General features: G+C 51.2%; 2 protein-coding genes and 1 non-coding gene across 3 annotated transcripts in view; 2 read left to right on the top strand and 1 right to left on the bottom strand.

Annotated features, from left to right (window-relative positions):
• Positions 1-2,369, top strand: part of RAPGEF3 (Rap guanine nucleotide exchange factor 3) — a 28,177-nt gene extending 25,808 nt beyond the window's left edge. The window contains exons 25-28 of the mRNA XM_038752282.1: positions 36-100; positions 958-1,012; positions 1,804-1,875; positions 2,001-2,369. Of these exons, the coding sequence (XP_038608210.1) occupies positions 36-100; positions 958-1,012; positions 1,804-1,875; positions 2,001-2,119 (311 nt within the window). The 3' untranslated portion in view covers positions 2,120-2,369. The remainder of the gene's footprint in view (positions 1-35; positions 101-957; positions 1,013-1,803; positions 1,876-2,000) is intronic.
• A 418-nt stretch (positions 2,370-2,787) lies between these two features.
• Positions 2,788-2,925, bottom strand: LOC119933849. Its single transcript, XR_005452719.1, has one exon. It is a non-coding gene; the product is annotated as a small nucleolar RNA SNORA7 (small nucleolar RNA).
• A 5,096-nt stretch (positions 2,926-8,021) lies between these two features.
• On the top strand, positions 8,022-23,773 carry ENDOU (endonuclease, poly(U) specific). The gene is made up of 10 exons (XM_038753223.1): positions 8,022-8,079; positions 12,036-12,164; positions 13,418-13,471; positions 14,829-14,960; positions 16,573-16,753; positions 18,217-18,416; positions 19,033-19,146; positions 20,849-20,955; positions 22,764-22,906; positions 23,650-23,773. The coding sequence occupies exons 1-10, from the start codon at positions 8,022-8,024 to the stop codon at positions 23,771-23,773; spliced, it is 1,242 nt and encodes a 413-aa protein (XP_038609151.1).
• The last annotated feature ends 416 nt before the right edge of the window (positions 23,774-24,189 follow it).

The following is a 24,189-nucleotide window of genomic DNA, read 5'->3' as shown; positions in this document are numbered from 1 at the left end:
GGTGTTTTGCGGGGTTGATTCCCCGGGTCCCTCAGACATGACCTTCATCCATGACGGGAACCGCACCATGGTGGAAAATCTCATCAACTTCGAGAAGATGGTGAGTATGTTGGGGAGGAAGTCGTTGGGGGGGCCCTCTCATGCCGGGAGGGGGAGACTGGCTGCTCTCAGGAAGTGGGGGAACTCAGAGCCTGGACCCTGGAGTTGATGGCAGGATTCCCAAATCCTTTCCAAATGCAAGATCGATACTAATAATCACTAGAGAAGCAGCATGGCTCAGTGGAAAGAGCATGGGCTTGGGAGCCAGAGGTCATGGGTTCAAGTCCAGGCTCCACCACTTGTCAGCTGTGTGACCTTGGGCAAGCCACTTGACTTCTCTGTGCCTCAGTTACCTCATCTGTAAAATGGGGATTAAGACTGTGAGCCCCACATGGGACAACCTGATCACGTTGTAGAACGGTGCTTTGCACATAGTAAGCACTTAACAAATACCATCATTATTATTATTATTATTAGTCAATTCCCTTCTTGGGGGACCGGTTATTATTATTATTATTAATAATAATAATAATGACTGGTTTTACCTGACACTTTGGGGAAGGACGCCGAGATTGATGGGGGTTTTGAGGGGGCTGGGAACCCCTGACTCCCAGTCGGAACGGGTTGCTAGAAACCAAAGAGATTCTCCGGACAGTGGTCCTGGCAAGGGCTAAGTTGGAGGGATAAAAATAATTAATAATTATGGTATTTGTTAAGTGCTTACTATGTGCCAGGCACTGTACTGAGCACTGGGCACTGTACTAAGCGATGGGTGGGGGTGGGGAGGCTGGTGCCAGGCTGAGGATACGGAGGGGGTGTTGGGTGGGGAGAGGGGGGATTCTGGAGGTTGCGGGGAGGGAGTCCCAAGGGAACTCCCCACCTCCCCATCTTCTCCTTCTCCTACCCCTTCCTCCACAGCGCATGATGGCCAGGGCTGTGCGAATGCTGCATCACTGCCGGAACCACAGCCAGGGTGAGCCGGGTCCTCTGGGGGTCCGTGGGGTTGTAGGGAGGGACTCCCACCACCAACCACGCCTCAATCTCATCCCAAGATTCCCATTTGCCTCCCCTGATCTTCCCCACGTTCCCCTTCCCCCTTGCGTCCTCTGACCTCTCACTACTGACTTCCCTTATTCATTCATTCAATCGCATTTATTGCAGAGCAGTGTACTAAGCGCTTGGGAAGTACAAGTCGGTAACATAGAGACGGTCCCTCCCCGACAACGGGCTCACAGTCTAGAAGGGGGAGACAGACGACAAAATAAAAAATGTGGACAGGTGTCAAGTCGTCAGAACAAACAGAATGAAAGCTAGATGCGCATCATTAACAAAATAAATAGAATAGTAACTATATACAAGTAAAATAAATAGAGTAATAGATCTGTACAAACATATATACAGGTGCTGTGGGGAGGGGAAGGAGGCAGGGCGGGGGGGATGAGGAGGAGAGGAAAAGCAGTGTGAGAAGCAGTGTGGCCTAGGGGATAGAGCATGAGCCTAGGAGTCAGAAGGTCATGGGTTCTAATTCCGCCTCCACCACTTGTCTGCTGTGTGGTCTTAGGCAAGTCATTTCATTTCTCTGGGCCTCAGTTGCCTCACCTATAAAATGGGAATAAAAGCTGTGAGCCCCATGCGGGACAGGGACTTTGTCCAACCCAATTTGCTTGTATCCACCCTAGCCTTAGTACAGTACCTGGCACAAAGTAAGCACCTAACAAATACCACAGTAATAATAATAATTATTATTATTATTCCCTTCCCCAGCACCCCTCTCGCCCCTTCGGAATCGACCCTCTCCCAACCGCGAGGAGGCCAAGGCCATGAGGATCTCCACATGTAAGAGGGTTGGGGGCCGGGAAGAGCTGGGGGTGGAGGGGGAGCCGGAAGGGCAGAGCCTACGTCAATCAGTCCAACAATCCTGCTCTTTCACCCCTCTGAGCCGCTTCCCTTTCCTCCCCTAGGCACGGACCAGGCCCCAAGGGCCCACAGCCCCGCCACCGCCTCTGCGTACTTGCAGAACTTGCGGGTCATCGACAACCAGCGAGAGCTGTCCCGCCTCTCTCGGAAGCTGGAGCCCTGACCCATCCAGCCGGGAACGGCGGTACAGCTGGGAAAGGGGAGGGCACGTGTGGAGGGTCAGCGGGCCCAGCCGGGGGCAGCCCGGAGGAGGCCATGGATGCCGGCCCTGTGTGAAGAGCCGGACAGAAGAGGGGAGGACTCACGGTGGCCGGAGCGGGCGGCTGGCTGGAACTGACCGCACTGCCATGACGGTGCCTGGCGGGACCCTGGGACCAAGCAGCTGGGCACTGAGGTCCAGGGGCGCCGGGGAGTGGGGAGGGGGGCTGGGCTTCTTGTGTACAAAGATTGGCACTGGATTCTCTAGACGCCACTGGCTTTGGACTCCTCTTTCCAAGCACAGTGACCTAGCTTCTATCCTTGGGGCGGGAGGTCCGGGTGCCAAGTGGATGGGTGACGTTCAGTGACCTGGGCTCTGTCCTTGGAGGTTGGAGACCCAAGCACCAAATGGGTCTTGTCTCATGCTGTTGAGTCATCTGCAACCCATAGCGACGCCATGGACCCATCTCTCCCAGAAATGCCCCACCTCCATCTGCAGTCGTTCTGATAGTGTATCCATAGGGTTTTCTTGGGAAAAATATGGAGTGGTTTCCCATTGCCACCTTCCCACAGTCTGCTTGAGTCGCCACCCTCGACTCCCATGCCGCTGCTGCCCAGCACAGGTGAGTTTGGACTGGTAGCAGATTGCCTTCCACTCGCTAGCCACTGGCCAAGCTAGGAATGGAATGAGTAGGACTCTGCTTGACTCTCCATCCCATAGTCGAGACTGGTGGAGTCCTGGAAACTCTCCAGGTGTGGCCCTGAGAGGGGACCAAGTGGGTAGGTGCCAATAAGTGCCTGCTTGCCCCCATCCCCCCAAATCTGGCGGGCCCAGACCTCCTGGGTCAATAACTTTCTTAATGCAACCCTACCCTGGGGTGCCCTGCTGGCTGGCATAGGCCGGAACAATACACCTGGTGCTACTGGGCACTCATGTACCCCATTCCTGCCTCTCGCCCCCACCCCCTGGCAGTAGCCATCTCTTCTTCTAGTTGCGCACCATGGGCAATTCTGTCAGTGCCTCAGGGATGGGCAACATGGGGAGCCTTCTGGGGGCGGGGGGAGCAGCGTGGCCTAGAGGGCAGAGCATGAACCTAGGAGTCACAGGACCTGGGTTCTAATCCCGGCTCTGCCAAACACTTGTTGCGTGACCTTGGGAAGTTACCTAACTTCTCTTTGCCTCATTTCTCCCGTTCTCCTGCCTACTTAGACCGTGAGCCCCATGCGGGATAGGGACTGTGTCCAGTCTAATTTATTTGTACCTACCAAGGCGCTTAGGACAGTGTTTGACACGTAGTAAGCGCTCAAAAAATACCAAAAACGAGAGGGGGACGCTCAGATTCCTGGATTCGCCCTCCTCCAGTGTTGGAGCGCGGTCGCCCTCTTGTGGCCCACTCTTCTCATTACACCAATTCCGCCTTTTGAATTAAGAGTTTCGAAGCCCGAGGCCGAGGCCAGTCCATCAATCAGTGATATTTATTGAGCGCTTACTATGTGCAGAGTACTATACAAAGCGCTTGGGAGAGTACGATACATCAGAAACTTCAGATTCGTTCCCTGCCCATAACGAGCTTACAGTCTAGAAGAGGAGACAGACATTAATATGACTAATGTATATAATTCAAAGATATGTACATAAATGCTGCGGGGTTAGGGAAAATATCATCATCATCATCAATCGCATTTATTGAGCAATTACTCTGTGCAGAGCACTGTACTAAGCGCTTGGGAAGTACAAATTGGCAACATGTAGAGACAGTCCCTACCCAACAGTGGGCTCACAGTCTAAAAGGGGGAGACAGAGAACAAAACCAAACATACTAACAAAATAAATAGAATAGATATGTACAAGTAAAATAAATAAATAAATAGAGTCATCATCATCATCATCATCAATCGCATTTATTGAGCGCTTACTATGTGCAGAGCACTGTACTAAGCGCTTGGGAAGTACAAATTGGCAACATATAGAGACAGTCCCTACCCAACAGTGGGCTCACAGTCTAAAAGGGGGAGACAGAGAACAAAACCAAACATACTAACAAAATAAAATAAATAGAATAGAGATGTACAAGTAAAATAAATAAATAGAGTCATCATCATCATCAATCGCATTTATTGAGCGCTTACTATGTGCAGAGCACTGTACTAAGCGCTTGGGAAGTACAAATTGGCAACATATAGAGACATCAATCTTGTCCATCCCCCTGCCGCCATTCACTGACAGCCCCTCCCTACCCCATACAGAAAGTGGGGGGGGTATCCCTGGACCAGATGAACCCCAGACACACTGGCCCCCCCAGTTCCCACCCCGGGTAGCCGGATTATAGCACTTCCCCTGCTAGTTAGAGAGCTGGCATTGTAGCCCTTTTTATAATGGTTTTTTGTTAGGCGCTTAGTAGGTACGAGACCCTGTACTGAGCGTTGGGGTGGATACAAGCTAATCAGGTTGGACAAAGTCCTTGTCTCACATGGGACTCAGTCTTAATTCCCCATATTACAGAGGGGGTAACTGAGGCCCAGAGAAGTTAAGTGGCTTGCCTAAGGTCACCCAGCAGACAAGTGGCTGAGCTGGGATCAGAACCCAGGTCTTTCTGATTCCCAGGCCTGGGCTCTAACTTTGCTGCTTCTCTTTGTCCCTCTGGCTCCAGGAATCAGAGAGAACACCTGCTGTCCCGTGACCCCGGCTTCCACCCATCCACATCTCCCTTTCCCTGTCTTAACTCCCTAGCCTCCCTGTCCCTCCTCTACCACTTTGGCTTCTAATTTCCCCTCATCCCAAGAGAGGAAAGTGTGTGCCTACGTGTACAGGGGGTAGGAGAAACCTCTCTTTCCAGCCCAGCCCCCTGCCCGCGTCCCCTGCGGGATCGGGTCGGGCCAGTTTGGAGCAACTCCAGTTGCCCGGACGGAAGGATGGAAGCCCCGGGCCCCGAGACTGCTTGCTTGGCTGCGTCTGGGGATGTGACACAGGCTGAATCACGAGGGAGTGTCTGGATGGGGAGGAGTGGGCGGGCTCTCACTTTGGGTGAGGGGCCTTCACGGGGGGAAAGTGGGGGGGGGGGGGGTGTTTCAGGGCTGGGAAAGAGCCCCCAACCCTGATTCTGTGGGTTTCCCCAACACACAGCCCCTTCAGCCCCATAAATCCTCCCCTAGCCTCTCCAGTCTGCCTGTGACCTCCTCCTTCTTCCGCCATGCTAGAGCTGGGGGCGGGCACCATTCACCTAGGGACCACCAAGGGTGAAAAGATGGGTAACCCCTTCTCCAATCCCACAGCCCCCTCGACCCTAACTCTACGGCCTCTCTTACTGGCTCTTCCCCCACCTCCTAGGGCTGTTCCTCCTCCCCACATCATCCTTGGCTCCTCCCCTCAGCCCCCCCCCCCCCCGCAAGGGTCCCGGGTGGTCTAAACCATAGTTTCCAGAGAAAGAGAAAAGAAGAGATCATTAGAGAAGCAGTGTGGCTCAGTGAAAAGAGCACGGGCTTTGGAGTCAGAGGTCATGGGTTCAAATCCCGCCTCTGCCAGTTGTCAGCTGTGTGACTTTGGGCAAGTCACTTCACTTCTCTGGGCCTCAGTTCCGTCATCTGTAAAATGGGGATTAAGACTCTGAGCCCCCCGTGGGACAACCTGATCACCTTGTAACCTCCCCAACGTTTAGAACAGTGCTTTGCACATAGTAAACGCTTAATAAATGCCATTATTATTATTATTATTATTTACCTACAAACTCCCTTCCCACATGAGTCCGAGTGTCTCACTGGGGGATTTCCCCAGTGTAGGCTAGCTGAGGGACAGAGACTGGGCCATAAAGGCATGTTTGTGTGTGTGTATTTGTTTACACACGTGCACGGATCCTACCACCGTCATCTTCAATCCGAAGGACATCTCAATCATCACTCCTACCACATTTCCGTGTATGTGTGCATGTGTGAAGGAGTGGCGTTGTGAACCATGATCGACCCAAAAGGGGATGTTCGTTCATTCATTCAATCGTATTTATTGAGCACTTACTGTGTGCAGAGCACTGTACAAAGCGCTTGGGAAGTACAAGTTGGCAACATATAGAGATGGTCCCTACCCAACAGTTGGCTCACAGTCATCATCATCATCATCATCATCATCAATGGTATTTACTGAGTGCTTACTGTGTTCTGTTTGTTAAACACGTGGGAGAGTACAATACCACAGAGTTGGTAGACAAATTCCCTGCTCTAAAGAATTTACAGTCAAGAGAGGGAAGCAGACATCGATATAATAATAAGGATGGTATTTGTTAAGCACTGTGCTTAGAACAGTGAAGCACTGTTCTAAGTGTTGTGGTAAATAAAAGTTAATCAGGTTGGACACAGTCCCTGTCCCACATAAGGCTCATAGTCTAAATTCCCATTTTACAGATGAGGTAGCGCAAATACCATAGTTATAGTGTGTAATTCTCGGAGTCAGAAGGTTCTGGGTTCTAATGTCGACTCTGCCGCTTGAATACTGTGTGACCTTCTGACTCCCAGGCCAGCGTTCTATAAATAAGGTAGGGTCTGACTCCATTTGTTGCAGACTTGTACTTCCCAAGCACTTAGTACAGTACTTTGCACACAGTAAGCACATAATAAATACGTTTGAATGAATGAAATAAGTAATTTATAATGTATAATTTTTTTCCTGGGTCCTATTTCCTCTCATTGTCGATACTGTATCCCTCCCCCCTGAGCCTAACCCCCTGACCCCAACTTGCTGAGCCCCTCAGTGGCAGAATCACAGTGTTTACTCTTCTGCTTGAAATCAGGGTTGGACACTCAGCCCTAATGATAATAATGGTGGTATTTGTTAAGCATTTACTACGTGCCCAGCACTGTACATAGCAGGACACTCAGATAAAACAACAGTCCCTGTCCCACCTGGGGGTCACTGACTAAGGGGGAGGGAGAACAGCCATTGAATCCCCATTTTGCAAGTGAGGAAACTGAGGCCCAGTGAAGTGACTTGCCCAAGATCACACAGCAGGCAAGTGGTGGAGCCTGGATTGGAGTCCAGGTCTCCTCCCTGACTCGCTCCCCTTCACTCATCACCCACCACCCCCCAAGCCCCACAGCACTTATATCTGTCATTTATTTACATTACTTATCTTTCTCCCCCTCTAGACCTTAAGCTCGCTGTGGGCAGGGTTGTGTCTTTTATTGTTCTATTGTACTCTCCCAAGCGCTTAGTACAGTGCTCTGCACACAGTTAGCGCTCAATAAATACGACTGACTGAATGAATGAATGACTCCCAGTGCTGTGTTCTTTCCATAAGGCCTCACTGCCCTGATATTGATCCTTGTCTTCCCACCTCCACTGGGCCACTTGCTCCACCCTGCAGCCCATAGGAACATGGTTGGATGATGGAGTTGGTGGTGGGGTGATCACCCCCAAAACGGAGACCCCCCCCCCCAAGGTCCCCTTCCCCAACACCCCAACTGCCCCGGGCCTCCCGGTGGGCCCCATCTCTGAGTGGCAAATAGACAGGGTGGGGTCCTAAAGTGCTCTGGATTTACCTGCTGTCCAAGCTTCCGCAGGCCCCGCCCCTGCCTCTACACCCCATTCATTACCCTATCATCCCATCACCCCACCCCCGCCCCCACTGCCTCCCCCGACGGGCCGGCTCAACCGGGGTTCTCCCTGTCCCAATCCTTCCTGGAAAGAAGCTGGAGACACTGGCTCCTCCGGCCTCGACGCCTTTAAGAGGCTCGTGCTGCAGGATAAGGCTCATTTGGGGTTCGCGACAGGTCCCTGTCCCATCACTTCTGACCTCATCCCCAGTCCAGTCCCTGTCTCTGGCTCCATCCCCATCTTCACCATTTCTGGCCCCATCTCTGGGACAGTCCACACCTGTGCCATGAGGAGCCTGGGCCTGTTGCTGCTCTCCAGTCTGTTCTGCCGGTTGGCTTGGGCAGGTGAGTGAGTGAGGGGCGAAGAGAGAGGAGGAGAAGGCAGGGGGATGGCCCCTCTGCTTGGGGACAGAGGAGAATGGAGGGGTCTGGCGGAGAGAAGCAGTGTCTTCTCAATGCTCTTCCTTCCAGGAGCTCAGATCCTGCCCTCACTCTGGATCCACATGGGTGTGGAGGTCTCTGGGGAGATGGGAGAAAGGAGAGATGGTGATGGGGAGCTAACACGAAGGCCATTCTAGTGACACACCCTCTCCCTGACCCTGGGGTCCCCAGGCTGGATATAATAATAATAATAATGATGGCATTTGTTAAGCGCTTACTATGTGCAAAGCACTATGGAGGGGAATCACATCCCCTGGGCCTTGTGTGTCTCCCCACCTAATCTGTAGGACCGGGTGAGGGTCAAAAGAAATCAAATGGATTAAGTGTGGTTGGAAATGGGGCTGGTTGCTAGGACAGAAATTATCTGGGGTAGGGGAGTTGGCAGAAGAGAGGGAAAGTAGGACCACCCTCTACTCTAGGTTGTGGAGAGACTATGTATGTTTGGGAAGGGGTGGGGGAGTTTAGCTCTGTGGATGTCAGTGGGGCTGAGTTTGATAGGGATTTATGTGTGTGGGGGAGTTTGTACATCTCTGAGGGGTTAGTGGGGATGAGTATGATTGGGTTGTGTGTGTGTGACTGTGTACATCTCTGAGAGGTTAGTGGGGCTGAGTATGATTGGGTTTGGGTTGTGTGTGCGAGTGTGTACATCTCTGAGGGGTTAATGGGACTGAGTATGATGGGATCATGTGTGTATGTGTGTGTGTGTGTGTGTGTGTGTGTGTACATTTCAGGGGCTAGGGGGCTGAGTATGATAGGATTGTGTGTGTGTGTGTGTGTGTGTTTGTACATGTGTATTTATTATTATTATGGTATTTGTTAAGCCCTTACTATGTGCCAAGCACGGTTCTAAGCACTGGGGTAGATACAAGGTAATCAGGTTGTCCCACATGGGGCTCACAGACTTATTCCCCATTTTACAGATATGGTAACTGAGGCCCAGAGAAGTGAAGTGGTTTGCCCAAGGTCACCCAAACCCAACAGACTGTGAGCCCACTGTTGGGTAGGGACTGTATATGTTGCCAACTTGTACTTCCCAAGTGCTTAGTACAGTGCTCTGCACACAGTAAGCGCTCAGTAAATACGATTGATGATGATGAAGTGGTGGAGCTAGGATTAGAACCCACGACCTCTGACTCCCAAGCCCGTGCTCTTTCCATTAAGCCATGCTGCTTCTGAATATGTACATCTCTGAGTTAGTGGAGCTGAGTACAACACTTTGGGAAGTAGCATGGCCTTGTGGATAGAGCTTGGGCCTGGGAGTAAGAAGAACCTGTGTTCTAATCCCAACTCCACCACTTGTCTGCTGTGGGACCTTGGGCAAGGCACTTCAGGTCTCTGTGACTCAGTTAACTCATCTGTAAAATGGGGATGAAGACTATAAACCCCATGTGGGACAGGGACTGTGTCCAATCCGAATAATTTGTATCTACCTCAGTGCTTAGAACACTGCTTGACACATAGTAAGTGCTTAACAAATACCATCATCATTATTATTATTATTGTTGTGTGTGTGAATGTGCACCTCTCTAAGGGGTCAGTGGGGCTGAGTATGATAGGATTGTGTGTGTGAGTACATCTCTGTGTGTGTCGGCGGGGCTGCGTGTGCCAAGCTAATGTTTAATTGACTCAGGTGTCCGGCGTGGTGAGTTGGCATGAAGAGTCACATTCTTGGGCAGCCCTGTCTTCCGTGGGATGAATCTGGCCAGCTGCCAGGGTGACCCATGCCCCAGGGTCAGGTCAAGCTCCTTGAATATCCAGGTGGGCCAAGGAGGCTCAAGAAAGGGGCAACCCCCCCCCCATCTCCCCCTACCTCCCCCCCATCTCCTCGGCTTCCCGCACCACCCCAATGCCCTCCCTCTGCCCATCCGCCAAGCTAGCTCTCTTCCTCCCTTCAAGGCCCTACTGAGAGCTCACCTCCTCCAGGAGGCCTTCCCAGACTGAGCCCCTTCCTTCCTCTCCCCCTCATCCCCCTCTCCATCCCTCCCATCTTACCTCCTTCCCTTCCCCACAGCACCTGTATATATGTACATATTTATTACTCTATTTATTTATTTATTTATTTTACCTGTACATATCTATTCTATTTATTTTATTTTGTTAGTATGTTTGGTTTTGTTCTCTGTCTCCCCCTTTTAAACTGTGAGCCCACTGTTGGGTAGGGACTGTCTCTATATGTTGCCAACTTGTACATCCCAAGCGCTTGGTACAGTGCTCTGCACACAGTAAGCGCTCAATAAATATGATTGATTGATTGATTGATTAACTGTAGTACTTGTTAAGCACTTACTATGTGCCAAGCACGGTTCTAAGCACGGGGATTGATGAAAGGTAATCAGGTTGGACACGGTCCTAGTCCCATATGGGGTTCAGAGTCTTAATCCCCATGTTACAGGGAAGGTAACTGAGGCCCAGAGCCCAAGGTCACACAGCAGACACGTGGCAGCATGGGGATTAGAACCCACAACCTCTGACTCCAAGGTCTGGACTCTTTCCACTCGGCCACACTGCTTTGCGTGTCCAACCACTTTCCGTTAGGGCCTCGGCTAAGAGATGCTCCATCCCACATCTCCATGTCAACCTCCCTACCTGAGGCCTCCCGTGGCTAGGGAGGAGCGAGAGAGGACACGAGTGGAGGCTATCAAGGTGCCACCCCTCCCTGCCCCTTTCTTCTGATTGGCTGGTGATGACAGCCACCCTGTCAGTCAATCAGTGATATTTATTAAGCCCATCCTGGGTGCTTAGCCTTGTGAAAAGAGTTGAGTGTGGGAGTCAGAAGACGAGGGTTCTAATCTCAGCCAGGCCACTCATCAATTGTGTGAACCTGGGCAAGTCACTGCACTTCTCTGTGCCTCAGTTTTCTCATCTGTAAAAGGGGACTCCAATGCTTGTTCTCCCTCCTGCTTAGACTGTGAGCCCTGTGTGGGAAAGGGACTGTGTCTAACCTGATTAATAACTTGCTTTAATCCAGTGCTTAGTACAGTGCTTGACACATAGTAAGCACTTTACCACTACCACAGTTATTGTCATTACAACAGAATTAGTAAACATCGTTCCTGCCCTCAAAGAGCTTACAGCGGGGAAGACAAGAGCTTGAATAATTCCCGGATAGGCAGAAAGGGGAACACAGGGATATGGACTATAAATTAGGGCTTAAATAATAGTTTATCTAACTAATCAATGTTATTTATTGAGGACTTACTATGTGCACAGCACTTTATTAAGCACTTGGGTGGGTACAAGACAAAATTGTGGATAGATACGATTCCTTCTCTCAAGGAGCTTTCAGTTAATTAGGCAAGTGTTTTGGAAGTTTCTAGACTGGAAGCTTGTTATGGGCGGGAAAGTGTCCACCAGCTCTGTTGCATTGTACTCTCCCAAGTGCTCAATACAGTGTTCTGCATCCAAAAAGCTCTCAATAAATACGACTGATTGATTGGCTTTGGTAAACTGTGAGTCCCTTTCTTCTTATTGATTAATGGCTCCAGTTAGGACCCTTCAGTTTACCCAGGTCGGGGAGGGGGGTGTCTGGGCGCCCCTAGGAGGGGTGATTGGCTGCCGCATGTGTCAATCGGCTTCTTGCCTGGACAGAGCTGCTTGGGGCCACTTGTCTGCTGTGTAACTTTGAGCAAGTCACTTCACTTCTGTGGGCCTCAGTTCCCTCATCTGCAAAATGGGGATGAAGACTGTGAGCCCCACGTGGGACAACCTGATGACCTTGTATCCCCCCAGTGCTTAGAACGGTGCTTGGCACATAGTAAGCGCTTAACAGGAACCAAAATAATGATTATTATTATGGGGAGGGGGCCTGATGGGAGACAAGTCTCGAGGCTGCTGAGCTGAGCCGGCGTTCCTGTCCCCAGGGTCCCTGGAGTCATGTGAGTCGCGCTGCGGGGAGCCCCTGAACCCCAAAGCTGCCTGCCAGTGTAACCGCCAGTGTGCCCGCCACAAAGACTGCTGCGAGGACTATGCCCGCCTCTGTGCCCATGCACGTGAGTCACGGCTGCAGCCCGCCAGGGCCCTGGACTCGAGGGGCTTGGGCGGTGGGGTGGGGGGTGGAGAGGGAGGATTTGGGGGTGCTGCACCGGGGAAGGAGGGGGGTCTCCCAATAACCAGGGTGCCCATCTCCACCTCCCTCACCCCATCTGGCTATTTAAGGGGGTGCGATTGGCGTCCAGGCGTGGGTGTGAGTCAGTGCGGGCGCGGGGCGGCCCAGCCGGAGGCCTGCAGCTCCCCAACAAATTTGGGGAGCGGAGTCTGTCGCCGTCCCACCCGGCCTCCTTCGCCCCGGCCCCGGGCCGCCCGCCTCCCCGCAGTCAACCCCGCCAAGGTGAACCCCAATCTCGCCTCCTTTGGCCTCCCTGCGCCCCCAAAACTCAGACCAGAGAGCAGCGTTTGGGGGCCAGGGGGGCGTTGGCCAGCCGCCGGTTTGGCCGGGGTGAGGAGGGGCAGCCGGGCTGGGCGATGGGGTAGGGAGAATCGAGGGGAACGGGAGGGGGGTCTTGCTTGGGAAGGGGGGCGGCGGGAGCTGTCCCATTTCATGTGCCCTGCTTTCTCTCTCTCTCTCTCTCTCTCTCTCTCTCTCTCTCTCTCTCTCTCTCTCTCTCTCTCTCTCTCTTCTCTTTTTCTTTTTCTTTCTTTCTCCTCTCTTTCTCCCTCCTTTCCTTTCTCTTTCTCTCTTTCTGACTCTTTCTCCTCTCTCCTCTTTCTCTCCTTTTCTCTTTCTCCTCTCTCTTTCTCACTCTTTTTCTTTCTCTTTCTCTCTTTCTGACTTTTTCTCTCTCCTCTCTCTCACTCTTTTTCTTTCTCTTTCTATCTGATTCTTTCTCTTTCTCACTCTTTCTCTCTCTTTTTCTCTCTCGTTCTTTATCTCTCTTTCTATCTCTCTCCTCTCTCTTTTTCCCTCTGTTTTTCTTTCTCTTTCTCTCTCCTCTCTATCACTCTCTTTCTGACTCTTTCTCCTCTCTCCTCTCTCTATTTTTCTTTTTCTCTTTCTCACTCTTTTTCTTTCTCTTTCTCTCTATCTGACTTTCTCACTCTTTCTCTCTCTCGTTCTCTCTCTCTCTCTCTCTCTCTCTCTCTCTCTCTCTCTCTTCCAGCACTTAGTACAGTGCCTGACACATAGTAAGCGCTTAACAAATGCCATAATTAATCTCTCTCTCTCTCTCTCTCTCTCTCTCTCTCTCTCTCTCTCTCTCTCTCTCTCTCTCTCTCTCTCTCTCTTTCTCTCTCTCTCCACCTCCAGCCCAGGCAACTCCCGAGGCAGGCGAGCCCTCTCCACGGTCCCGACGATCAGCTGGTGAGTTTTCTGGCCCGGCAGCCCCTCTCCCTCCCCTCCGTGCCTGGGGCTTGGGCCAGACCAGTCTGGGACTCTCTTGATTTGGGCCCTGCTGCTCCAGAGTCAGTGCTGGAGGAGGAGGAAGAGGAAGAGGAGGTGACCTCCTGGAGTATCTGCACCTGCTGTCTCCTTGGGCTGGGCCCTGTTGAGGGCCTGGGGGGTCTTGGGGATGGGGAGAGAACTGACAAGATGGAGGAAAGCAGTGTTGTCTAATGGATAGAGCAAGTGCCTGGGAGTCCGAAGGACCTGGGTTCTAGTCCTAACTCAGCCAATTGTCTGTTGTGCAATTTGTGTAAGTCATTTAATTTCTCTGGGCCTCAGTTCCCTCATCTGTAAAATGGGGATTAAGAGTGTGAGCTCCACATGGGACATAGGCTTTGCCCAATCTGATTAGCTTGTATCTGCCCCAGCGCTTAGAACAGTGCCTGGCACATAGTAAGTGCCTAAAAAATACCATTTAAAAAAAAAGGGAGAGGCTGTCCCGGCCGGCAGGACCTGAGCAGGGTCAAAGGTGGGGCCTGGCTGGATGGAGAACAGAGGAGACAAATCCTCTCGCTTCCCGGGAGTGAGAGGATTTAGGAGGGCAATGCAGTAGGTGGGACAGGGGTTAGGTAGAAGGAAGGGCTTCCCATCTGGAAGGGCTCTGATCCTCTGGGGAATGAAGGAGCAAGTGATGAAATGGAGCCTTCTTCACTGTTCACTGGGGAAGAGATAATAATAATGACATTTGCTTCCTATGTGCAAAGCACTGTTCTAAGCACTGGGGAGGTTACAAGGTGATCAGGTTGTCCCACGTGGGGCTCACAGTCTCAATCCCCATTTTACAGATAAGGTAAGTGAGGCACAGAGAATAATAATAATAATGATGGCATTTATTAAGCACTTACTATGTGCAAAGCACTGTTCAAAGCGCTGGGGAGGCTACAGGTGATCACGTTGTCCCACGGGGGGCTCACCATCTTAATCCCCATTTTACAGATGAGGTAAGTGAGGCACAGAGAAGTTAAGTGACTTGCCCGAAGTCACACAGCTGACAAGTGGCGGAGCACGGATTTGAACCCATGACCTCTGACTCTAAAGCCCATGCTCTTTCCACTAAGCCATGCTTCTTCTCTGCAGCCCTCTGACTCCAAAGCCTATGCTCTTTCCACTGAGCCACGCTGCTTCTCTGCAGCCCACTGAGGTGGCCAGCACTGAGTCAGGTGGAGGGATGAACTAGCCGGTCCCAAAGAGGACAGGCCCTTTCCTGACAGCCCGGGGTGGTGGTGGGGGGGCCGGGGAACAGACCACCCCCCTCTCCCTCCCTCCACCCGGCCAGGTCTGTATTCGGCTCCGGACTCCTGCCATGGCCGCTGCCATGAATCCTTTGATGCTCACCACTCGTGCCACTGCAGTGATCGCTGCGCTGATTTTGGGAACTGCTGTGCTGACTATGAGAGCCTGTGTCATGGTGAGACCCCCCAACACACACCATCCCGCAGCCAGCTGCCCCCCTCCCACCCCCCACACTCCTTACCAAGTCCTCATCAGCCCCCTAGAGCCCCAGTAGGTCTACAATATGTTGCCAACTTGTACTTCCCAAGCTCTTAATACAGTGCTCTGCACACAGTAAGCACTCAGTAAATATGATTGAATGAATGAATGAATACAATAGTATTTATTGAGCGCTCACTGAGAAGCAGTGATAGTGACTAGAGCCCAGGCCTTGGAGTCAGAAGAACCTGGGTTCCAATCCCAACTCTGCCACTTGTCTGCTGTGTGGCCTTGGGCAAATCACTTCTCTGCGCCTCAGTTCCCTCATCTGTAAAATTCATTCGATCGTATTTATTGAGTGCCTACTTTGGGCAGAGCACCGTACTTGGGGATTAAGATGGGATTAAGATTAATATGTTGCCAATTTGTACTTCCCAAGCGCTTAGTACAGTGCTCTGCACACAGTAAGCTCTCAATAAATATGATTGAATGAATGAATGAATACAATAGTATTTATTGAGCACTCACTGAGAAGCGGTGATAGTGGCTAGAGCCCAGGCCTTGGAGTCAGAAGAACCTGGGTTCCAATCCCAACTCTGCCACTTGTCTGCTGTGTGGCCTTGGGCAAATCACTTCTCTGCGCCTCAGTTCCCTCATCTGTAAAATTCATTCAATCGTATTTATTGAGTGCCTACTTTGGGCAGAGCACTGTACTTGGGGATTAAGATTGGATTAAGATTAATATGTTGCCAACTTGTACTTCCCAAGCGCTTAGTACAGTGCTCTGCACACAGTAAGCACTCAATAAATACGATTGAATGAATGAATGAATGACGACTGTGAGCCCCATATGGGACAGGGACTGTGTCCAACCTGATGTACTTGTATCTACCCCAGTGCCTGGCATATAATAAGAGTTTAACAAATGCCACAGTTATTATTATTATTACTGTAACACTTACATGGACACCCCCCCGTGCATACACATACATAGATACACACATGCACAGACATAACACAGACCCCCCCCCACCACAGACCCACACAGACCCACACACATCATCATCAATAGTATTTATTGAGCGCTTACTGTGTGCAGAGCACTGTACTAAACGCTTAGTACAGTGCTCTGCACACAGTAAGCGCTCAATAAATACTATTGATGATGATGTACTAAGTGCTTGGGAAGTACAAATTGGCAACATATAGAGACAGTCCCTACCCAACAGTGGGCTCACAGTCTAAAAGGGGGAGACGGAGAACAAAACCAAACATACTAACAAAATAAAATAAAAAGAATAGATATGTACAAGTAAAATAAATCGATCAATAAATAGAGTAATAAATATGTACAAACATATATACAGGTGCTGTGGGGAAGGGAAGGAGGTAAGATGGGGGAGATGGAGAGGGGGACAGGGGGAGAGGAAGGAAGGGGCTCAGTCTGGGAAGGCCTCCTGGAGGAGGTGAACTCTCAGTAGGACACACACACACACACACACACACACACGCACACACACACACACACTCGGTCCTCTGGCAGAGGGCAGGGCTCCCGGGCACCGCTGAGGGTTTCTCTCGGCCCCCAGACCACCCGGAGGGCTTCTCCAGCCGTGGAGATGCCATCACGGATGAGGAGCTGCTGACGGTCTCGGAGCAGATCTACGCAGCCGACACCAACCGGGCCCAGAAGGCGGACATCATCCTCAACAGCCAGAGCTGCGTTTCCTCTTCTGAGACCGACGACCAAGTGGACCGCTGCCCTGAGCCGTGAGCCCTGCCCCCTCACCCGCCACCCTGTCCCATTCCAAAGGGCCCCGGAACCCCTACTCACCCCTCCCTCCCTGCCACCCTCACCCATTCCAAGGGTTTCCATGGCCCCCTCACCCTTTCCTTGGCTCCGTGGTCCAGTGGAAAAAGCCTAGGCCTGGAAGTCAGAGGATCTGGGTTCTAATCCTGTCCCTGATGCTTGTTGTATAATCTTGGGCAAGGCATTTGACTTCTCTGTACCTCAGTTTCCTCAACTGTAAAATGGGGATTAACTTCCTGTTCTCCCCCATACTTAGACTATGAACCCCATGTGGAACAGGGACTCTGTCTGATCTGACAAATTTGTATCTACACCAATTCTTAGAATACTGCATAGTAGGGGCTTAACAAATATTATAATATATAACCCTGACCCATTCCAAGCTTCCCTGTTTTCCCCCACCCAACCCCTCCCTATAACCCCAACCCATCCCAAGGGTCCCCTTGTGCCCCTCCCAATGCCCCCATGTCCCCTATAAGGACCAAAATAATAATAATAATAATAATAATGGTACTTGTTAAGCACTTACTATGTGCCAAGCATCATCATCATCAATCGTATTTATTGAGCGCTTACTATGTGCAGAGCGCTGTACTAAGTGCTTGGGAAGTACAAATTGGCAACATATAGAGACAGTCCCTACCCAACAGTGGGCTTACAGTCTAAAAGGGGAAGACAGAGAACAAAACCAAACATACTAACAAAATAAAATAAATAGAATAGATATGTACAAGTAAAGTAAATAAATAAATAAATAGAGTAATAAATATGTACAAACATATATACATATATACAGGTGCTGTGGGGAAGGAAGGAGGTAAGAAGCGGGGGATGGAGGGGGGACGAGGGGGAGAGGAAGGAAGGAGCTCAGTCTGGGAAGGCCTCCTGGAGGAGGTGAGCTCTCAGCAGGGCCTTGAAGGGAGGAAGAGAGCTAGCTTGGCGAATGGGCAGAGGGAGGGCATTCCGGGCCCGGGGGATGACGTGGGCCGGGGGTCGATGGCGGGACAGGCGAGAACAAGGTACGGTGAGGTACAAGCACTGATCTAAGTGCTGGAGTGGATACAACTCAGTCAGGTTGGACACAGTCCCTTGTCCTACATGGGGTCTATACTCTTAATCCTCATTTTACAGAGGAGGGAATAGAGGCCAAGAAAAAGAAAGTGACTTGCCGAAAGTCACACAGCAGACAGTGGTGGACTCGGGATTAGAACCCAGGTCCTTCTGACACCCAGGCCTGTGCTCTATCCACTAAGCCCTGCTGCTTCTCACAACCATGATTCCCAGGGGTTCACCCCCAACCCCAGGAATCCCATCATCCTCCATCCCTCCCACCCCGTGCTTTTTCCTGCCCCATCCTAGCCGAGGGTCTGGGCACCCCCGTCGTATCTCGGGACCAAAGCCCAGGTCTTCTGGCCACCCCCAGGCTCTACAGCTACGTGAATGAGCAGCTGTTCTCCAAGCCCACCTACGCCGCCTTCATTCGCCTGCTGGACAACTACAACCGGGCCACGGGCCGCTGCGAGGAGGTCACCGACCGGGAGCTGGCTGAGCAGGACAACTTCCTCAGGACCATCATGGACACCCCCATCCTGCAGGCGCTTTACGCCTTCCTGCACAGCAAAAGTCAGACCCCGCCCCACCCCCTCCTCCCACCCCCTTCCCTCTCATCCCACCCCTGAAGCCGACACCCTCTCCCCACCTCCGACCCATGGTGGAGGTCCCAGCCCCATCCCATCCTTCGCCGGGGATGGAAACTCTAGCCCCTCCTCCCCCCACCACTGATGTGGAGACCCCAGCCCCTCTTGGAACAGATAACCTGACCCCACATCCATTCAATCATATTTATTGAGCACTTACAGAGCACTGCACTAAGCACTTGGGAGAGTACAACATAACAATAAATAGACAAATTCCCTGCCCACAACAAGTCTAGCAGCCCTGATGTGAATCAATTGATCAATCAGTGGTATTTATTGAACACTTACTGTGTGCGGAGCACTGAACTAAGCGCTTGGGAGGAGACAATATACAAATATAACAGAACTGGTAGATGCAATCCCTGCCCCACAACAAGTTTACAGTTTAGAGGAGACCCCAGTTCCTCCTGGAATAGATATTCTGACCCCTCCCCACACCCAAGCACCCTGTCCAGACACTGCTTCTCTCTTCCCCCTAAACACCCAGACTGTGCTCGCCCCCTTCCCTGACCCCGAGTCTGTGTTCTGCCCCTCTCCCCCAGATCGCTATGGCTCTAAGGAGGAGTTTGTGGAGGACCTGAAGAACATGTGGTTCGGGCTGTATTCCCGCAGCAGCGCAGAGGGAGACTCTAGCGGCTTTGAGCATGTCTTTTCAGGTATAGAGGAGGAGTTGGGGGGTGGGGGGCATGCCAGCCAGTGTGGGGTTCAGCTCAGGTCAGATTCATTCATTCATTCGTATTTATTGAGCACTTACTGTGTGCAGAGCACTGGAGTAAGGGCCTGTGAGAGGACAATAGAACAATATTATAATAATAATAATGTTGGCATTTGTTAAGCGCTTACTATGGTGCCAAGCACTGTTCTAAGCGCTGGGGAGGGTACAAGATAATCAAGGTTGTCCCACGTGAGGCTCACAGTCTTCATCTCCATTTTACAGATGAGGAAACTGAGGCACAGAGATGTGAAGTGACTTGCCCAAAGTCACACAGCTGACAAGTGGTGGAGTCGGGATTAGAACCCATGAACCAATATCACAGACACATCCCCTACCCACAACGAGCTTACATTCTAGAGAGGAAGACAGACATTAATAGCAATAAATGACAGATACGAACACAAATGCTGTGGGGCTGGTAGGGAGGATGAATAAAGGGAGTAAGTCGGGACAATGCAGAAGGGAGTGGGAGAAGAGGAAAGGAGGACTTAGTCAGGGAAGGCCCCTTGGAGGAGATGGTCTTCAATAAGGCTTTTGAAGGTAGGGAGAGTCATTGTCTGTTGGTTATGAGGAAGGAGGGCATTCCAGGCCAGAGGCAAGACGTGGGAGAGAGGTCAGTGGTGAGATAGGCCAGATCCAGGGAGAGCGAGAAGGTTGGCATTAGAGGAGCATTCATTCAGTCGTATTTATTGAGTGCTTATTGTGTGCACTGTACTAAGCGCTTGGAAAGTACAAATCAGCTAAAATTTGAGCAGAGTGTGGGGAGTGTAGGCCTGCCCCCTGCTAATGGCCCTGCCCCTCCACTACAGGCCCCGCCTCTCCATTGGTGGGGGGTGGGGGCGGCTGTGGAACCTCGAGGCCTGGGGGGAAGGGAGGGTCACCCCCACACCTGACTCCAGGATCAGCCCCACCTTGCCAACCCTCCCACCTGCACCCTTCCCACTGTTTTCCCCTCCAGGCTCTGCCTACACCCCTGCCTTCATTTCCGGAGAGAACTGAGTTCTGTCTACATTACTTAGTTAATAGAACTTAATTGAGGCATTTGTTCAGCGCTTACCCTGTGCCAGGTACCATACTAAGTGCTGGGGTAGAAATGAGCAAATCAGGTTGGACGCAGTCCCTGTCCCACATGGGGCCTCACAATCTCCCCATTTTTAAGATGAGGGAAATGAGGCCCATTGAAGTAGCTTGCCCAAGGTCACACAGCAGACAGGTGGCAGAGTCGGGATGAGAGCTCAGGTTCTTCTGACTCTTAGACCCGTGCTCTATCCACTAGGCCATGTTGCTTCTCTTCTCTTATACTATCTGACCAGAGATATTGGGGGAAGGGGCAGTGCTCTGTGGAGCAGGAGGTCAGGGACCCGAATCAGAGTTAGACCCTGATCTCTGACCTTGAAGGCTAGGGAGACCCTCTGTGGGAAATGGAACAGGGGACTGGCTAAGATGACCTCCAGAAGTTGTCAGCCACCATCTCCCCTGCCCTGGGGTGTCTCAGGGAATGATAAATAGGCTGGGACCAAGTAGTTCACCTGTATTTTCCCAAGTACAGTGTTCTGCACACAGAAAACACTCAATAAATTCGATTGAGTGAATGAACAAATGAATGCCCCCCACCCTCCTCCCGGTTTCTTCAACTCCCACAGGCGAAGTCAAAAAAGGCCAAGTGTCTGGATTCCACAACTGGATCCGTTTCTACCTGCAGGAGAAGGCGGGGCTGGTGAATTACTACAGCTACAATTACGATGGCCCTGTAAGTCTCCAATGTCCCAGTCCCCTCCCCACCCTCCTTCCCCAACTCTTCCCTTCTTTTTTTTAAAATGGTATTTAAGCATTTACTACGTCTCAGGCACTGTACTAACTGATGGGGTAGATACAAGCTCATCAAGTTGGACACAGTCCCTGTTCCACATGGGGCTCCCAGTCTTTAACCCCATTTTCCAGATTAGGTAACTGAGGCACAGAGAATAATAATAATAATGGCATTTATTAAGCACTTACCATGTGCAAAGCACTGTTCTAAGTGCTGGGGAGGTTACAAGGTGATCAGGTTGTCCCACGGGGGGCTCACAGTCTTCATTCCCATTTTACAGCTGAAGGAGCTGAGGCACAGAGAAGTTAAGTGACTTGCCCAAAGTCACACAACTGACGGATCAGGATTTGAACCCATGACCTCTGACTCCAAAGCCCGGGCTCTTTTCCACTGAGCCACGCCGTTTCTCTAAGTGAAGAGAAGTGAAGTGACTTGCCTAAGGTCACCCAGCAAACAAGTGACAGATCCAGGATTAGAACCCAGGTCATTCTGACTCCCACACCTATACTCTATGGGCTTTAAAAAGACCATAATTCATCTTCTAGGCCATGCTGTTGTCAGGTCAATGCCTGCAGAGGCAAAATTCTGCCAAACCCAACCAACCTGCCTGGGCTTAACCAAGGAAGTGCCTTCTAAATGATATATTCTTTGACAGGGGAGTGGAGGCTGGGAGGTGTCTTACCAAGCCAAGTGTTTTCATTTTCCCTCTGGAAAACATTTTCATTTGGGGCTGTGGAGACAGCTGAATGTGTACCAACTGGTTTCCACTCTCAGTGAGAGGTGAAGAAGGTGCATTCTGCTGGGGATAAGTGGAGAAACACGGTGACTGTTCCAACTGGCTCAGGAGTTTTCAAAGCTGCTGAACAATCCCTGCAGTCAGGCAGTCTTGGTGGTGGTGGTGGGGGGAGCAGGGGAGAGGAGGTGGGGGGAGTAGCAGAATCCACACTTTCTCATAGCGCTTGGCTTGTAGATGTAAACTAGGCTGGCAAATCAATGGTATTTATTGAGCGTTTACTGTGTTCAGAGTAAGCACTAGGGAGAATACAATGTATGGGTTGTATTGGTAATAATAATAATGGCATTTATTAAGTGCTTACTATGTGCAAAGCACTGTTCTAAGCTCTGGGGCGGTTACAAGGTGATCAGGTTGTCCCACGGGGGGCTCACAGTCTTCATCCCCATTTTACAGATGAGGTAACTGAGGCACAGAGAAGTTAAGTGACTTGCTCAAAGTCACACATCCGACAATTGGCGAATCCGGAATTTGAACCCATGACCTCTGAGTCCAAAGCCCGTGCTCTTTCCACTGAGCCACACTGCTTCTCCTCTATCTGTCGGCAGATACGTTCCCTGCTGACAAGGAGCTAGGTCTAGATCTAGAGTTGGACCTACAGTAGGACTTGGGTTCTAATCTTAGCTCTTCCACATGTCTTGGGCAAGCACTTCACTTTTCTGGGCCTCAGCTACCTCACCTGTAAATTGGGGATGAAGACTGTGAGCCCCATGTGGGACGGGGACTCTGTCCAACCCAATTACCTTGTATCTATTCCACTGAAGTGCCTGGCATATAGTAAGCACTTAACAAATACCAGAGTCATTATTATTATCTATGTGTCCATCGATCCTTCCGGCCGCATGACCCTTATGCCACTGGGGCCTGCTATTGCTCCTCGGTCTAAAGGAAACTGAACCCCACTTACCCCAAGATGGATCTGGGTCCTTTCCTAACCCCCACCCTCCCTCTGCAGTGGGACTCTTACCCTGATGTGCTGGGGCTCCAGTTCAATTGGGACGGCTACTACAAGGAGGTCGGTTCAGCTTTCATCGGCAGTAGTCCCGAGTTTGAATTCGCCCTCTACTCTCTGTGCTTTATCTCCCGACCCGGGAAAGTGTAAGTGACCATCCAGGGGATCGACAGTCATAATAACGCTGGTGTTCAAGGGCTTACTGTGTGCTAAGCCCTGTACTAAGCACTGGTGTATCAATCAATGGCATTGAGCACTTACTATGAGCAGATTACTAAACACTTGGGAGGGCACATCAGAATTAGCAACACGTTCCCTACTCATCACGAGATTACAGTCTAGAGGGGGAGACAGACGATAATATAAATAAATGATTTATAATAATTTAAGGAGATGTACAGAAATGCTGTGGGGTTGGGGGTGGGGAGAATAGCAACTGTTCAAGGGTCACATTCATTTATTCATTCATTCAATCATATTTATTGAGCACTTACTGTGTGCAGAGCACTGCACTAAGCGCTTGAGAAGTACAAATTGGCAACATATACAGATGGTCCCTACCCAACAACAGGCTCACAGTCTAGAAGGGGGAAACAGACAACAAAACAAAACATGTGGACAGGGATCAAGTCATCAGAACAGATACAATTAAAGCTAGATGCACAGATCCAAGTGCAGAGTCGATGCGGAAGGGAGAGCGAGCCAGGGATAAGGGTTCAAGTGTGGAAGGCCTCTCGGAGGAGATAAGACCTTAACAAGTCCCCCCACTTGGTCTGTCAATCCTAGGAGGGGTGCCCATCTGGGAGGGCTGAGGGAGAGGTCAGGCCACCTGGAAGCAGGGGGTTGGAAGGGATGGAGGGGCCCTTTCTAATGAAGCCTCTTCCTGCAGGTGCCGGCTGAGCCTGGGTGGGCATCCTTTGGGCATTCAGACCTATTCCTGGACCAAGTCCACCTATGGGGATGGCAAGAAGTTCATTGCCACAGCCTACGTGGCATCATCCAACAGGAATTAGAGACCGTGCCCGGGCAGCAGGGCGATGTCACCCGCCCCCGACCGCAGAGAAAAGGAACGCCACCTCCCTCTCTCCGACTCCTCCTCCCTCCCCGGCCATCTGATCTCACCCACGGGCCCTTCGCCCTTCCCTCCCCTGCCATCCGGGAAGCCTACTCTCTTCGGGAGAGGTGGCGATCCAGGCCTCAGTTTCCCCTGCTGTGAAATGGGGGCAGGGCCCCCCAGCCCTGAAGATCATCTGAAGATAAAATCTGACTTGGGATCCCCTGGGGGAGTTTGAGGGAACGAAGTGGTGTGGCTGTAACTGTAGTTAGGGTTATTAATTATTGTTAGCATTGTGAACTGTGCGTGCCCCTTGCTGGCACAGAAATGAGAATTTGTCTCCAAGGGCCTGGACCTGAAAAGAATTCAGGCTTT

The sequence above is a fragment of the Tachyglossus aculeatus genome, chromosome 10, assembly GCF_015852505.1.
Source record: "Tachyglossus aculeatus isolate mTacAcu1 chromosome 10, mTacAcu1.pri, whole genome shotgun sequence".
NCBI lineage: Eukaryota > Metazoa > Chordata > Mammalia > Monotremata > Tachyglossidae > Tachyglossus > Tachyglossus aculeatus.
The sequence above is the reverse complement of the archived record's forward strand: the minus strand, read 5'-3'. Positions and strand labels throughout refer to the sequence as shown.

What these genes read in the sequence shown, in the direction of transcription:
- ENDOU (XM_038753223.1), top strand. Translation starts at nt 8,022, where the DNA reads ATGAGGAGCCTGGGCCTGTTGCTGCTCTCCAGTCTGTTCTGCCGGTTG. An exon ending in CTGCCGGTTGGCTTGGGCAG is followed by an intron (nt 8,080 to 12,035) that starts GTGAGTGAGTGA and finishes TCCTGTCCCCAG; the next exon opens with GGTCCCTGGAGTCATGTGAG. An exon ending in GTGGACCGCTGCCCTGAGCC is followed by an intron (nt 16,754 to 18,216) that starts GTGAGCCCTGCC and finishes GGCCACCCCCAG; the next exon opens with GCTCTACAGCTACGTGAATG.